The 12,726-nt window shown below is 37.2% G+C and overlaps 1 protein-coding gene across 10 annotated transcripts in view; it reads right to left on the minus strand.

The window, feature by feature from the left end:
• LOC124644436 (segmentation protein cap'n'collar-like) overlaps positions 1-12,726 on the minus strand; it is a 176,371-nt gene that overhangs the window by 10,793 nt on the left and 152,852 nt on the right. For all 10 annotated transcript variants that reach the window (XM_047183784.1, XM_047183786.1, XM_047183785.1 and 7 more), the window contains exons 12-13: positions 3,293-3,373; positions 99-210 (exon numbers count right to left, since the gene is read on the minus strand). In XM_047183784.1, the coding sequence (XP_047039740.1) occupies positions 99-210; positions 3,293-3,373 (193 nt within the window). The remainder of the gene's footprint in view (positions 1-98; positions 211-3,292; positions 3,374-12,726) is intronic.

Raw genomic sequence — 12,726 nt, forward strand, 5'->3', positions numbered from 1 at the left:
ATATTAAGTATAGAGTACTCTATAAGGCATTTATCTATGGGTCAATGTAGCCTGAAAAAATATATATTTTGATTTGATTTAGTAATTTTTATTTTTACCTGTGAAACTCCTGGGCAGAATCGCTTCCATCACACCATTCACCATCAGACAGAGAAGGTACTCGTTCAGATCCCATAGAAGATACTGCACTGTCAGATGCAGAGTCCCGCTCTATAACAACAAGAGAATTCCATCAAAAACTGGCCAGCAGTTCCGTGTGTTGACAGCGGACGTAGCTGAAAAAGTCAGGTTGATAATTGGTGTTTGGATTTTATCGAATTCTGTTTAGATGTTTATAATGTCACTGTAAACAAACTGATAAAAATTAGTAATGCTTTTGTTATAAAAATGTAACTTTGGCAATATTAGATCTTATTAGATTTTTTTAATACCAAACAAACAATATTAAAGAAAAACATCTCGAGGAAACCTGGACTATATAGTCTGAAATCATCAACCCGCATTGAGCAAGCGTGGTGATTAACGCTCAATCCTTCTCCGTGTGAGAGGAGGCCGCAGCCCAGCAGTGGGACGATACAAAGGCTGTAACAGTACCTATATCACTTTTCCAGGTAAAAGCTTGGCAGGTACAGACCAGTTTTTTGGCAGACTTTAGTAAAAAAAATCGTACTAAAGGATCATGCCCATATTAGTATGGAGTCAAAAGTCAGCAACGCCATGCAATGCCCAAATTCCAGTTCTATGTCATACGATAGCTTTATAGTCATATTTGTAAGATATCTAGATTTAATATTATATAAAGCACCGATTCAAAAGATATTGGACATTAAACATGATAACTTCCCACTGGTTTTTTATACATTTTATCGTTTATAGACAGCATTGCTATTAGTTTTTCACTAGGAACTTCATGATCATCATGAATTCATGACTTAATTGTATGTTATTAGATAAACATGTCAGTTATTTGAATATATTGTATACAGTAAATGACTATATACATGGGCCAAAGGACGAGATTCCAGACCGTAATAAATAAAGCATGATTGAAACGATGTCATGTAGGTACTGCAATATCAACAAGAATGTCTTATTTTTTTTATTTTTTAACCGGTGCTTTTTAAGACTTCAAATTGTCATTATAATTCTAGTTTTTATTTAATAAGGCTATCTTGTAATATACTTTCTCTGGGCGTTACTGGGGCACAGATGGGCATGGTCCTTTCAAGCTTAAGATCCGGATTTACATTGCCTATACAAAGTTCTTAATATCTTACAGATATATTAGTCAATAACAAGGATTATTAACAACTATCTTATCATATACAATTAATTATTTATCATTTAGGAACACAAATCCATAGAATTTCTACCCTATGACGCACACGAATATATCTCGTGGTGTACTCGCTGTAGCAAACAGTAACACATTGCGTGCGAACATTACAAACATATATTAATTTCTGACATTTACGCGAATATCTTAACATTATTATTACACATTTAAACATTTTAAATAAAACTATTTCTAGGATCCGTTCACACAGACCGACTCGGAGGGCATCGGCGCGCATTTTTCTTTTCACACAGACCGGAATCGGCTCTGATTAGCTGCGTGAGATGCAATCGGAGCCAAACGCCTGCAAGACCGAGAAAAAGTACGCGATCGGAGCCGATTAACTCCTCTTATTATTTCACACCGAGCGCCTTCGAGCATTCTTAATGACAAAAACAGTGTACATGCAAAAATAAACCTTACTACAAATACTAAATACTCGATTTTCAACGTGTTAAGAATTTGCTCTCCTCTCCGAGCCGGTCTGTCTGAACGGACCCTTACTGGCTTATGTCTGCCCGTAACGACTGCCAAAGATGTTCAATGACAGTTAAAAACGCTAACAATGATATTCATATTTTAAAAACAAGGTCACTTAGAAACAAAAGAATGATTATCAAATTATTTGAACCTCAAAGTAATGAATCTTCAAAAAATACTGCCAGAGAATTACGAATCATTTTTGATAAGACATTGTAATATTAAAATTCTGTATGATACTTGCATATATTATCTTCTTATAAAAATGACTAGACTAAAAAGTTACAGATAAAAATACCGACCAAAGTTCGTATTTTGCAAAGCCAAAGACCACATCCAATGCTGAATTCCTATTGGTTCGTTTAGACCACGCCTATATTTTTCGTAGGTAAGTTTCAGTGGGCGTGTCTACGTTATCAGCAGCTAAAATCTAGATTTTATATATGCCTATTGTCAATACTTAATATGTTTTTTTGGAAGAAAAATCATACAAAAATATTATAAATGTGAAATTGAGTGCACCTGTGTCTGCGCAAATGCTTGTGCACTATATGTCCTGCGCAGCTGGCTGATCTCTTTTAGGCAAAGCCGCAAGCCGATAATCAGTCATCAGCCAATAGTTGCCATAATTGTTAAAAAACCGTGTGTTTAACTTCATTTACTCTGATCTAAAGTATATAATTAAGTCCTGTTTGAGATCTCTCTCCGGTGGTGTCGGATTGTCGTCCCATCGCGCTATGAGAGTGAAGGAATAGTGAGTGCTCCTGTGTCCAAGGAAATGTGCCTGCACTATAATATGTCCTGCGCAGCTGGCTGATCTCCTAGCAACGTCAAGATTCAACCAAAATGGACACAAACGCTACGTCGCGAGTCCACAGCTAGCATGTGTTCGCGCGGCGGTTGCAGTGTCGCGGACATGTTAGTAATGTTCGCGCGCAATGTGTTACTGTTTGCTACAGCGAGTACACCACGAGATACATGCGGTGTGCGTCATAGGATTGAAATCTCATGTCCTGCGTTCGTTGGTATCCTTAGAGAAAACAGTCGCCGTGGCCGACTGTTGCCTAAGATACCATTATTATATTTTACACTGTATTCATCAGAATGAACGATTCCTGTCATCATTGAGTTGCCGGGTAACTGGGTTGAGAAGGTCAGATAGGCAGTCGCTCCTTGTGGCACACTGGTACTCAGTTGCATGCGGTTAGACTGGAAGCCGACTCCAACATAGTTGGGAAAAGGCTCGGATGATGATTGTGATCTCTCTCCGGTGGTGGCGGATTTTCGTCTCATCGCGCTATGAGAGTGAAGGAATAGTGAGTGCATCTGTGTCCAAGCAAATGCTCGTACACTATAATATGTCCTGCGCGGCTGGTTGATCTCCGTACATGAGGGCAGCCACCGTGTACCGTATACCGAGTATCGGCTATGACGCGATAATTATATTTTACACTCTGTCCATCAGCATGAACGTACCTGTCATCATCATATGAGAGTGGGTGTGGTGAGGCGCGTGGTGAGGACCGGCACCGTCCAGCATTCGCATTGTGTACATCCCTGTGGACAATCAGAAAGAAATGTTAAAAATAATACAAGAGTACAAGAAAAAAAAATCATTTTACAAAAATATTATACCGACTTATTTATTTAATACTTTATGCACATTTTGTACAACGGCGAAATTAACGCTTTAGGCGTTTTATACCAGTATAGGTACCTTAGAGTACAAACTTCATCTTTACCTAGCCTTTTCCCAAGACCATTGTATAAATACTATGCCAAGACAACGCATTTTGATGCGGTGGTTCAGTGGTTACATCAAAGTGACAGAAAGGCCATTTTAAAGTATGTAGTTTACGCGGAAAGCGGGCACGAAATAATAATACGTATTACATTTATGGCAGAACCCATTTTCCAATAAATCTGTTATTTTGCTCACGGAAGGAATTTGACGTAACTTGTATGGGGCTAATGTCAAAATTCTAACTCTAGTAAGCAAATCAAGAGATAGATTGAATATTGGATCGGTCGTATTTCTTAACTTTATTTTTATCGCTTTATACAGCTGTAATAATGTTGTATCAATTTTTATTTGTTCAGGAAAAGATATTTATATCCGCATTGTGTTAAAACAAATTATATTATTTCCATATTCATTGATAGTTTAAACTTGTAAACTGAACTTATATCGAATGTTTTTCTTATTAAATAAAAAAGTAATGCTACAGTCAAAGTCAAAATCTCTTTTTCCAGTGTAACATGTAGCGACTGCCTGTCTGACCTCCTCAAACCTCCGGCTTTCTGCCTTCTGACTACCCGTAACGACTGCCAAAGATGTTCCAATGACAGCCGGGACCAATTTAACGTGCCTTCCGAAACACGGAGGAACTCGTCATGACAAGATGGTCACCGCGCCAAGCGTTGCTTAACCTTATGACCGATCGACCCGTGCAGCTGTTACTTAGCTACTCTTTTCTATTTGAATTGGTAAACAATAATTCCATAACCGGCACGCGAATCTAAGGCGCCAAGAGGGGACGGAGCGTCTGAGCGGGGCGAGGATTACAATACGCGCGCTAGCTTATAACTAAAAGTCGTAAGCGACAAAATGGTTTTGTAATTTGATTATTTAGAAATGATAATTTGATAAAAATTCCTTCCACAATTTTAAAGAGTATGTATATACTCAACTACTAAAAAAGTTTAGAGGCTTAAATCGGTCCCGTTTGCCCATAATATGTGAATCTCTTTTTAAAAAGAGGTATGTTTGATATATTTTTCTCTGTTATAAAAGTTACCTAATCATGTATTGAAGTCTAACAAAATAAGGTTTATATCATGAACTTTCAGGTAACCAAGTTGTATTTTGATCCGTTTTGTATTTACTGAGAAAAATTGAGATCCTTGGCGCCAAAATTTCCAATTCGTCCTCTTAACAAAAGAAATCTACGCAATAGTTAAAATAAATCAGTGACCGGCGGTATATGCTTCGCTACGTACAAAGTCCACCATTTTGTTACAAAAAATGTGATAAACGAAGAACTGCTCGACCGATTTTGTGCAAATTTAAACAAAGCAATAGTCCGAACAAAGCCTAAACATTTGGTTTGGATAGGTGAGCCCGTTCTTGAGTTATTAAGTTACAACGAAAAGTGGCATTGATTTTTATACTTATTAGTCAGATGTTCTTGACTTGTAATTAAAACTACTTTGTAGCTATGAAAAATACTCGGCACGTATATATCAAATGAAAACATTAAATTTACTATAAAAAATTGTCAGGTCAGACCTCTGACCTTTTGGTCTGAAAACTGACTGCAAAGCGGTTATCGTTATAATGTAAACAAGAGTTATGATTTGCCTTTGCCCAACTATGTTGGGGTCGGCTTCCAGTCTAACCGGAGGCAGCTGAGTACCAGTGTTTTACAAGAAGCGACTGCCTATCTGACCTCCTCGATCTAGTAGGTCATCATAATGTAAACATAGCCTTATGTATTTATATTTGAACTGCTAAGATTTTTTTACACAAAGAATGAATGAGCAATGATCATCAGTGGATTGGCGATTTTAGAAATGTTTTCTTTTTTCAGTTTTTTTACAAGTCTTAGCGACTTAATAAACTAACAGAGTATAAAAGGTAAGTTTTAAGTTATACGTAAAAAAATAACAAAAAAAATATTTTGGAAAGAAACATCACTGAAGAAACACTAGTCTTATAGACAAAAACAAAAGATCAAAAGCAGAAATAAAAAAACTAAATAAGTCTACATACCTAATCTTACCTCCTTAAATATATCCACCATTTTGAACAACAAAACCCAAAACAAAAGAAAAAAAAACTTGAAAAAATCTAAAAAAAAAATCTTAAAAATAGACTACTACTATTTTGCAAACAGTTATGTCAATACGCATGGCAATGGTGATACTAAAAATATTCATAATAATATACGAAAGAAAAATATGAATAAAAAAAAAAATGCTCTACTCACGCTGATTCGCCAAAAAATCGGTATCAGAAAGACCGAGCTATGGAAGAACGGCAATCTTATCAGAAAGTTGTTATCATTTTATCTGAGGGTTATGTAAAAAAATATGTCGACCAATGATGATTAGTGTTAAATTGTGTTTTTATTTCATGCTGCAGTGGTTATTACGACATTTTTTTCTTATCTCTTTCTCTCTTTTTTTGTAAAAAAAGTTTACATATGACTCATTTTTTTGGACATCGTTCTCGCCTTAGTAACACTTTTTTTGGTATTTTTTTGCAAAAAAAGGAAAAAAAGTTTTGATAATCTGAGAAATATTATGAATGCTATTTTTATTGAGATCTAATGTGGGTGTTGTATGTTTATTACTCTTAAACGCAAAAACTACGGAAGCGATTTTGATGAAACTTTACAGTAATATAGATTACATAATAGAATAACATTTGGGCTACTTTTTATCTAGATGCGGGAAGTAATTCCCTTGGGAAGCGGGTGAATTGGAAACTATAAAAAAATGCATTGGTTAAATAATTTGCCCCACTAGCATAAAAAATCATAGTACTTACAATAGATTAGTCATAATATTTATATCAATTTTTTATCTAAATCACTAAAATATTCCAGGAAGACTAGGAGGCTTGTCACTGTAAAACTACCTCATCATGATTATTGGCCAAAAAAAATTTTGACTAGTAACTACATGAAACGTCCCACGTGTAACGTTTTACCGCTACACGTTATCTATATGCCTAAAATATAAACTAGTCATCATGATAAAGCACTTTATTATCAACATTACTACTACATTATAATGTACTTGTGTGTTTTTGTGTATCATTTAAGTTAAACGTCACATTAAAAAGAAAAATGGTGGCTTAGAGGGTAAAGAACCAACCTCTCAAGTATGAGTGTGTGTTCGATTCCAGGTCAGGCAAGTACCAATGCAACTTTTCTAAGTTTGTATGTACTTTCTAAGTATATCTTGAACAATAACAGATTAAAGGAGAAGGAAAACATCTCGAGGAAACCTGGAATATACAGTCTGAAATCACCAACCCGCATTGAGCAAGCGTGGTGATTAACGCTCAATCCTTCTCCGTGTGAGAGGAGGCCGCAGCCCAGCAGTGGGATATTAGAAAATAGCTGATGATTACATATCAGTAAGGCCTATAAAACTGAACACCTGCAATTTCAAGGTCATATGACAGTTAAATTCTGTTATTTTTCCTCCAAAGATTTGTGATAGATAAACCCTTTCTTGATTAATGCGTCTAAGGGAGATAATTATAGTTAAAAGGATGATATAAAAGATAAAATAACAGTGTGAATCATTACTTTATCAAACTAGCTTCCGCCTGCGGTTTTACCCGAATAAACGAATTTAAGTTATCATCTCCCGGATCTTTTCCTAACTATGTTGTGGTCGGCTTCCAGTCTAACCGGATGCAGCTGAGTACCAGTGCTTTACAAGGAGCGATTGCCTATCTGACCTCCTCAACCTAGGTACCCGGACAAACCCTATCAAGAGTTTGTCCAAGACTGGCTGTCAGATTTACTGGCTTTTGACTACTTGTAACGACTGTCAAAGATGTTCAATGACAGCCGGGATCTACAGTTTAACGTGGCCTCCGGAACACAGTCATTGGTGTCCAAGATATACTTAGAAAGTACATACAAACTTAGAATAGTAGCATTGGTACTTGCCTGACTTGGAATCGAACCCTCATACATGAGAGGTTGGTTCTTTATCCACTAGGCTTATTAGCAGGTAAGGATTATGAATATCATATCATGGTGTCGTAGATACGGATATCGACAACTTTAGGATGGAAATACAAGTTGGAGAGATAAGACAAGTGACTTGTTGCTATGTTCAAGCATATCAAAGTTGAAATTATCTGAGTATATCTTTGATATAGTATGTAGCTAAGTAACAGCCGTACGGATCGATCGATCATAAGGCTAGTGGTAACGCTTGGCGCGGCCGGTCGCCTCAGAAGGCACGTTATATTGGTAGGTCCCGGCTGTCATACGGACATCTTTGGCAGTCGTTACGAGTAGTTAGAAGCCAGAAAGTCTGACAGTCTTGCCAAGGGGTATCGAGTTGCCCTGGTAACTGGGTTGAGGAGGTCAGGGGATGAAAATATTCGCTCGTTTAGTATTGTAGCAGGGCACTGTGCGCACAGCACCGTCAAGACGCAAGTAATCGTCAGGCAATCAGTAATTGTCGATCCATCTTTTTCTTAAGATGATTTTAGTCTAGCGTATTTTTAGGAACGGCTGGAAGAGGAAGACCTTAGAAAAGATGGACGGATTGCCTGCAAGATGACATGAATAGGAAGGGAGTGAGTATCAGTATGACGAGTGACAGGGAAAAATGGAAGAGGAAGACATATTGCGCCGACCCCAAATAAAATTGGGAACAGAGCAGGAGGAAAAATATATCTACGGTAGTTCTGACATAAGACCCAGACTATACCAAAGCGGAGCGGAGAAGGTATTAAACTACCAATAGAATTTCTCTGTTTAGGGAGACTACTGAGTGAGCTGAGACAAGATATTTGAATAACGACATTCTATTGGTTGTTTAAAAACTTCTAAACTAGGTACCCATCGGCCTAAGCTTAAAAGGAACGGTCCAAAAAATACTTCGATCCATAATAAGCAAAGCTTAATATAGTTTTTATTATACTCTATTCGAAGTGTCATCAATGTATAGTTGTCGGCAAACTTTTTGTCGCCACTAAACATTGCGCGAGTCGCTGCGCAGAAACCATTTTTAGGTATCAGTGGGTATGGGTATATGTGCGTACTGCGTACTTGTGCTCTGAATGTAGGTGCGAACCGCCATTGACTTAAGCAAATGTTGTACCTATTATCTAGAACAGCGGTTCCCAAATGGGGTTCCGCGGAACCCTGAGGTTCCGTGACGGGCCCTCAGGGGTTCCGTGGAAAATTCAAGATTTCCATATGGTAAATCGTTTCACTTTTGACAATATTAAATTATTATTCATTTTCAATTAAATTGTTTTAACTATTGCATTCCGAAATTCCATTTAGGCACCATGTAGGTGGGTACCACTCGGGAGTGTAGGTACGAGTTCGCGACAAGTGGCGGGGGAAGGCCACGGCAGCAGATAATTTAATTCCGTTTTTTACAAATTGTAGATTAACTTAACACCTCCAGGTCTTCGGCAATCGGCAAAAATAGGTAGCGAGGCGGCCAAAATTCACCGCATTTTTTGGGCTTATTTCATCGCCAGTATTATACGTTTTCATACATTTGACAGGACGTGAAATGACACTTCATACGAGTATCCAGTTGTTTCCAGTTTCCAGTGAGTGGCTATTTTTACCATGAATAAAAAAGTGACATTATTTTCAATTTTTGCACCTCCTCGAATCCGAAAATTTCGCGCTCGCTTCGCTCGCGACTCCATGTTACGTGTGATGTTTTTATGTTCGTTTAATTGCTTAGGTAACCAACACCGAAAAAATTTCGCGCTCTTCCGTCGAGGTTTCCCTTGATGTTTATTTTATATTCCTGTGGTTCAGAAAAAGCAATAGCGCTTTCTTCGCTAGCTGCTTCTTATTCATTTGCATTTGCTTTTTTGTGTGGATATTGTACTTTTTGAGATCTTATTAATTTACAGTGGTTTTGTTTATTTTGTGTAGGTACTTAAACTAAAAAAAAATTGCGCTCGCTTCGCTCGCGATATCGGCTATCACTGAATGTCTTTCAATGCTAGCGGGTGCTTGGAACTGCTTCTTTTAGATAAAAAAAATCGCGCTCGCTCGCCTCGCACCTGTACAAACCCAATCTATTTCTTTTTACGTTTACTTTGTCAGTCTTCAAACATAAAACTATTTACGTAATATACAAAGTCAAGGGCGGCTAAATTGTTTTCTGGCCCGTGTGGCAGATAGCCATGCTATGCCTGAGTATACTGAATATGTCTCTAACCATATGACCATTTGGTGCGCTACCACGCCACGAGCCGTAGGTACCTTAGTGAATTTACGTCTTTAGCTTACTTCTTACTAAAGCTAAGGTTCCGCCGAAAAATGGTGAAACGAAAAGGGTTCCGAAGCCAAAAGAATTCGGGAACCGCTGATCTAGAAAATACCTTACCATCATAATATTTATAATAACTGTTGAGATATTCCACTGGATCCGGATACAGCAAAGGCGGACGTAAATACGGCGCCATCGCATAAAATGGCTGCCCAAACGCGTAGCTAGCAACTCTCAAATCCATTTTAAATCGTCAAATATCTTTGCAATCTTCAATCTTTATCTTTCCAAAGATATAAATTAGTTATCTTTATTCAAATCTTCGTTAATCCTCATAAATATTTTCTTGATATTCGCCAAAATATTCCATCAAATTCTCTTACGGAATTTCCCGTGACGCGAAGCGTAAGAAATATGTAAATACGAAGCTCAGTTTAGATCCCAATATAAACATAGAACCATTGTGTTTTATCTAAAACTAATACTAGATAAGATTCAAGGATCGAAAAATAGTCTGTATTTAAATGAGTATAAACAAAAGTTATATCTTTTGAGCACTGAAGTTGACACTTTTATCATAGATTCGCAAGTTGTTCTTTGTCTCCGAGAAGCCATGCAGAATCGGCACATACATAAACTACATTCACTGTGCACCTTACGACTCTTAACTTCACTTTTACTAAAGAATGGCATGAGTACGCCTTTGGAAAAAAAGTTTTGAGAAAAAAAAACGAACTGTCAACTTCAAAATTGGCGCGGAAGCAAACGTCAAACAATCACTGTTCCGATTTAACAGTTACTCGAAATATCAGTTCCGGAGTATCAGTTCTTTGTCACTAGTTTAAAGAACAGTTAATCACTTCACTTGACAATATTATACTTCATTACAAATAGTCTGTATACGTAAGAATAGATGCCCATGTTTGTTTAATAAATTGCGTCAATTGTTTTCAAGTACACACATACTGTTTTGACAGCCTTTTGTTAAATTCTCCTTTTAAATTACGAATTTTCCTCAATATTACAAACTCTTCAATGATATTGCACCTCCTTTTCCAAAACCTCTTTTTTTTAATGAACTTTCCTCGTTCTATTTATGAACTTTTTCAATTGTATTACACCTCTTTTTGATCAAAAACTCTTTGGTATGCACTGACGTTTGACACTTCTAGCAAAGAGTCCACAACACAGTCACTTAATAAATGACAACTGTATTTGATGCTCATCTTAATAAAGTCTTATAAAATAAACACTACTATCTTATTTGTTGAGCAAATAGGTAGTTTAAATTTAGAACAGTAAATTCGTATATCTTCGGCCATTTTCGTGTGTTAGCATCGAAGAGACGGCGGTGACTAAACGTTTTTTTTTAATTTCGATTACGTCATCCGGGGCAGAATATCGATAAGATACGATTATTATTTGTAATTATATTGTACAAGTTTTCCGTTGGTGTCTGTTTGAGAAAAAAAACTGAGGACTTCCTTTTTTGAGTCGGTTAATAAAGTAAATATGGACATTGAACTGGGTATGAGTCGTGGCTAGCCTTTGCCCAACTATGTTGGGGTCGGCTTCCAGTCTAACCGGATGCAGCTGAGTACCAGTGTGCCACAAGGAGCGACTGCCTATCTGACATCTTCAACCCATTTACCTGGATAACTTTTAGTAAGACTGGTTGTCAACTCTCTGGCTTATAGCTACCAGTAACGACTGCCGAAGTTGTTCAAATGACAGCCGGGACCAATTCAACGTGCCTTCCGAAACACGGAGTAACTCGTCATGACAAGATGGTTACCCGTCCACGGTCCTACCGCGACAGACAAACGTGATTTAGCGCACGCAAGAGTTTTGTTATTACCACGAAGGAGAAAAGACTAGCGGAGATGCCCTAACGCAGGTAGGTCACGCGCCTTCAGGTAGGTCAAATACGTCACGACTACGTCACGGCAGGCGTGGCTGGACACCGCCCATATACCGTCCTTTACATCAAACTGACATCTTGTCATGGTTGTATTTTTACCACAATTTCAACAGATTTTATTTGTTACTCGATTAAAACGATGAAATGCGCTATCATTAATTGTAGAAATTGCTCAGGATCCAAACTCAAACATACCATAGGATAACATTTCACGTGTAAGTAATATTTTAGCTTTAAAACATATTTTTTGCTAGAGACATCTGTCGTCGAATAGCTGCATTTCTAGAACCTCTAAGTGAATTTGTTTTTCGTATCAATCTTGTATCAATGTATATTATTGGTACCAATTTTTGCCTTAAAAAGCAGCTTCATTTTTCCTTGCATCCTACAAGTTTTTTTATAGATTATTTACAAACCAAAACATATGATATATTATCATGAAAATTGAATATTATAAAAACACCATCTTTCGGTAAGTAGTCGACTTACGTATATTTGAAGTAAAATTGTGTTCATCAAGACAGAGAGACCCGTTACAAAATTAAGTGCTACCAGACATCGAAAATGCAATCACCCATTCTTAAAAAAGGTCTTATTTAAAAAAGCTGCAATTATCTTAAAATTAATCATAACTCTAACTGTGTATATTTATTTATATTCATCACTAGCCGTTTTCCCGCGGTTTCACCCGCGTCCCGTGGGAGCTACTGCCCGCACCGGGATAAAATATAGCCTATGTTACTCGCAGATAATATAGCTTTCTAATGGTGAAAGAATATATAAAATCGGTCCCGTAGTTTTTGAGTTTATCCATTACAACCAAACAAACAAACAAAGTTTTCCTCTTTATAATATTAGAATAGATCAGCAATGTTTTACATAGGTATATCTCTCTTGCCGTACATACTTTTTGAATGTACCTTTACTCAGAGCAACATCCGACTCACATAAAGTCTGCTACTTATTTAGTGGATGCGCCGTTATGATA

Source organism: Helicoverpa zea, chromosome 30 (assembly GCF_022581195.2).
Source record: "Helicoverpa zea isolate HzStark_Cry1AcR chromosome 30, ilHelZeax1.1, whole genome shotgun sequence".
Classification (NCBI taxonomy): domain Eukaryota; kingdom Metazoa; phylum Arthropoda; class Insecta; order Lepidoptera; family Noctuidae; genus Helicoverpa; species Helicoverpa zea.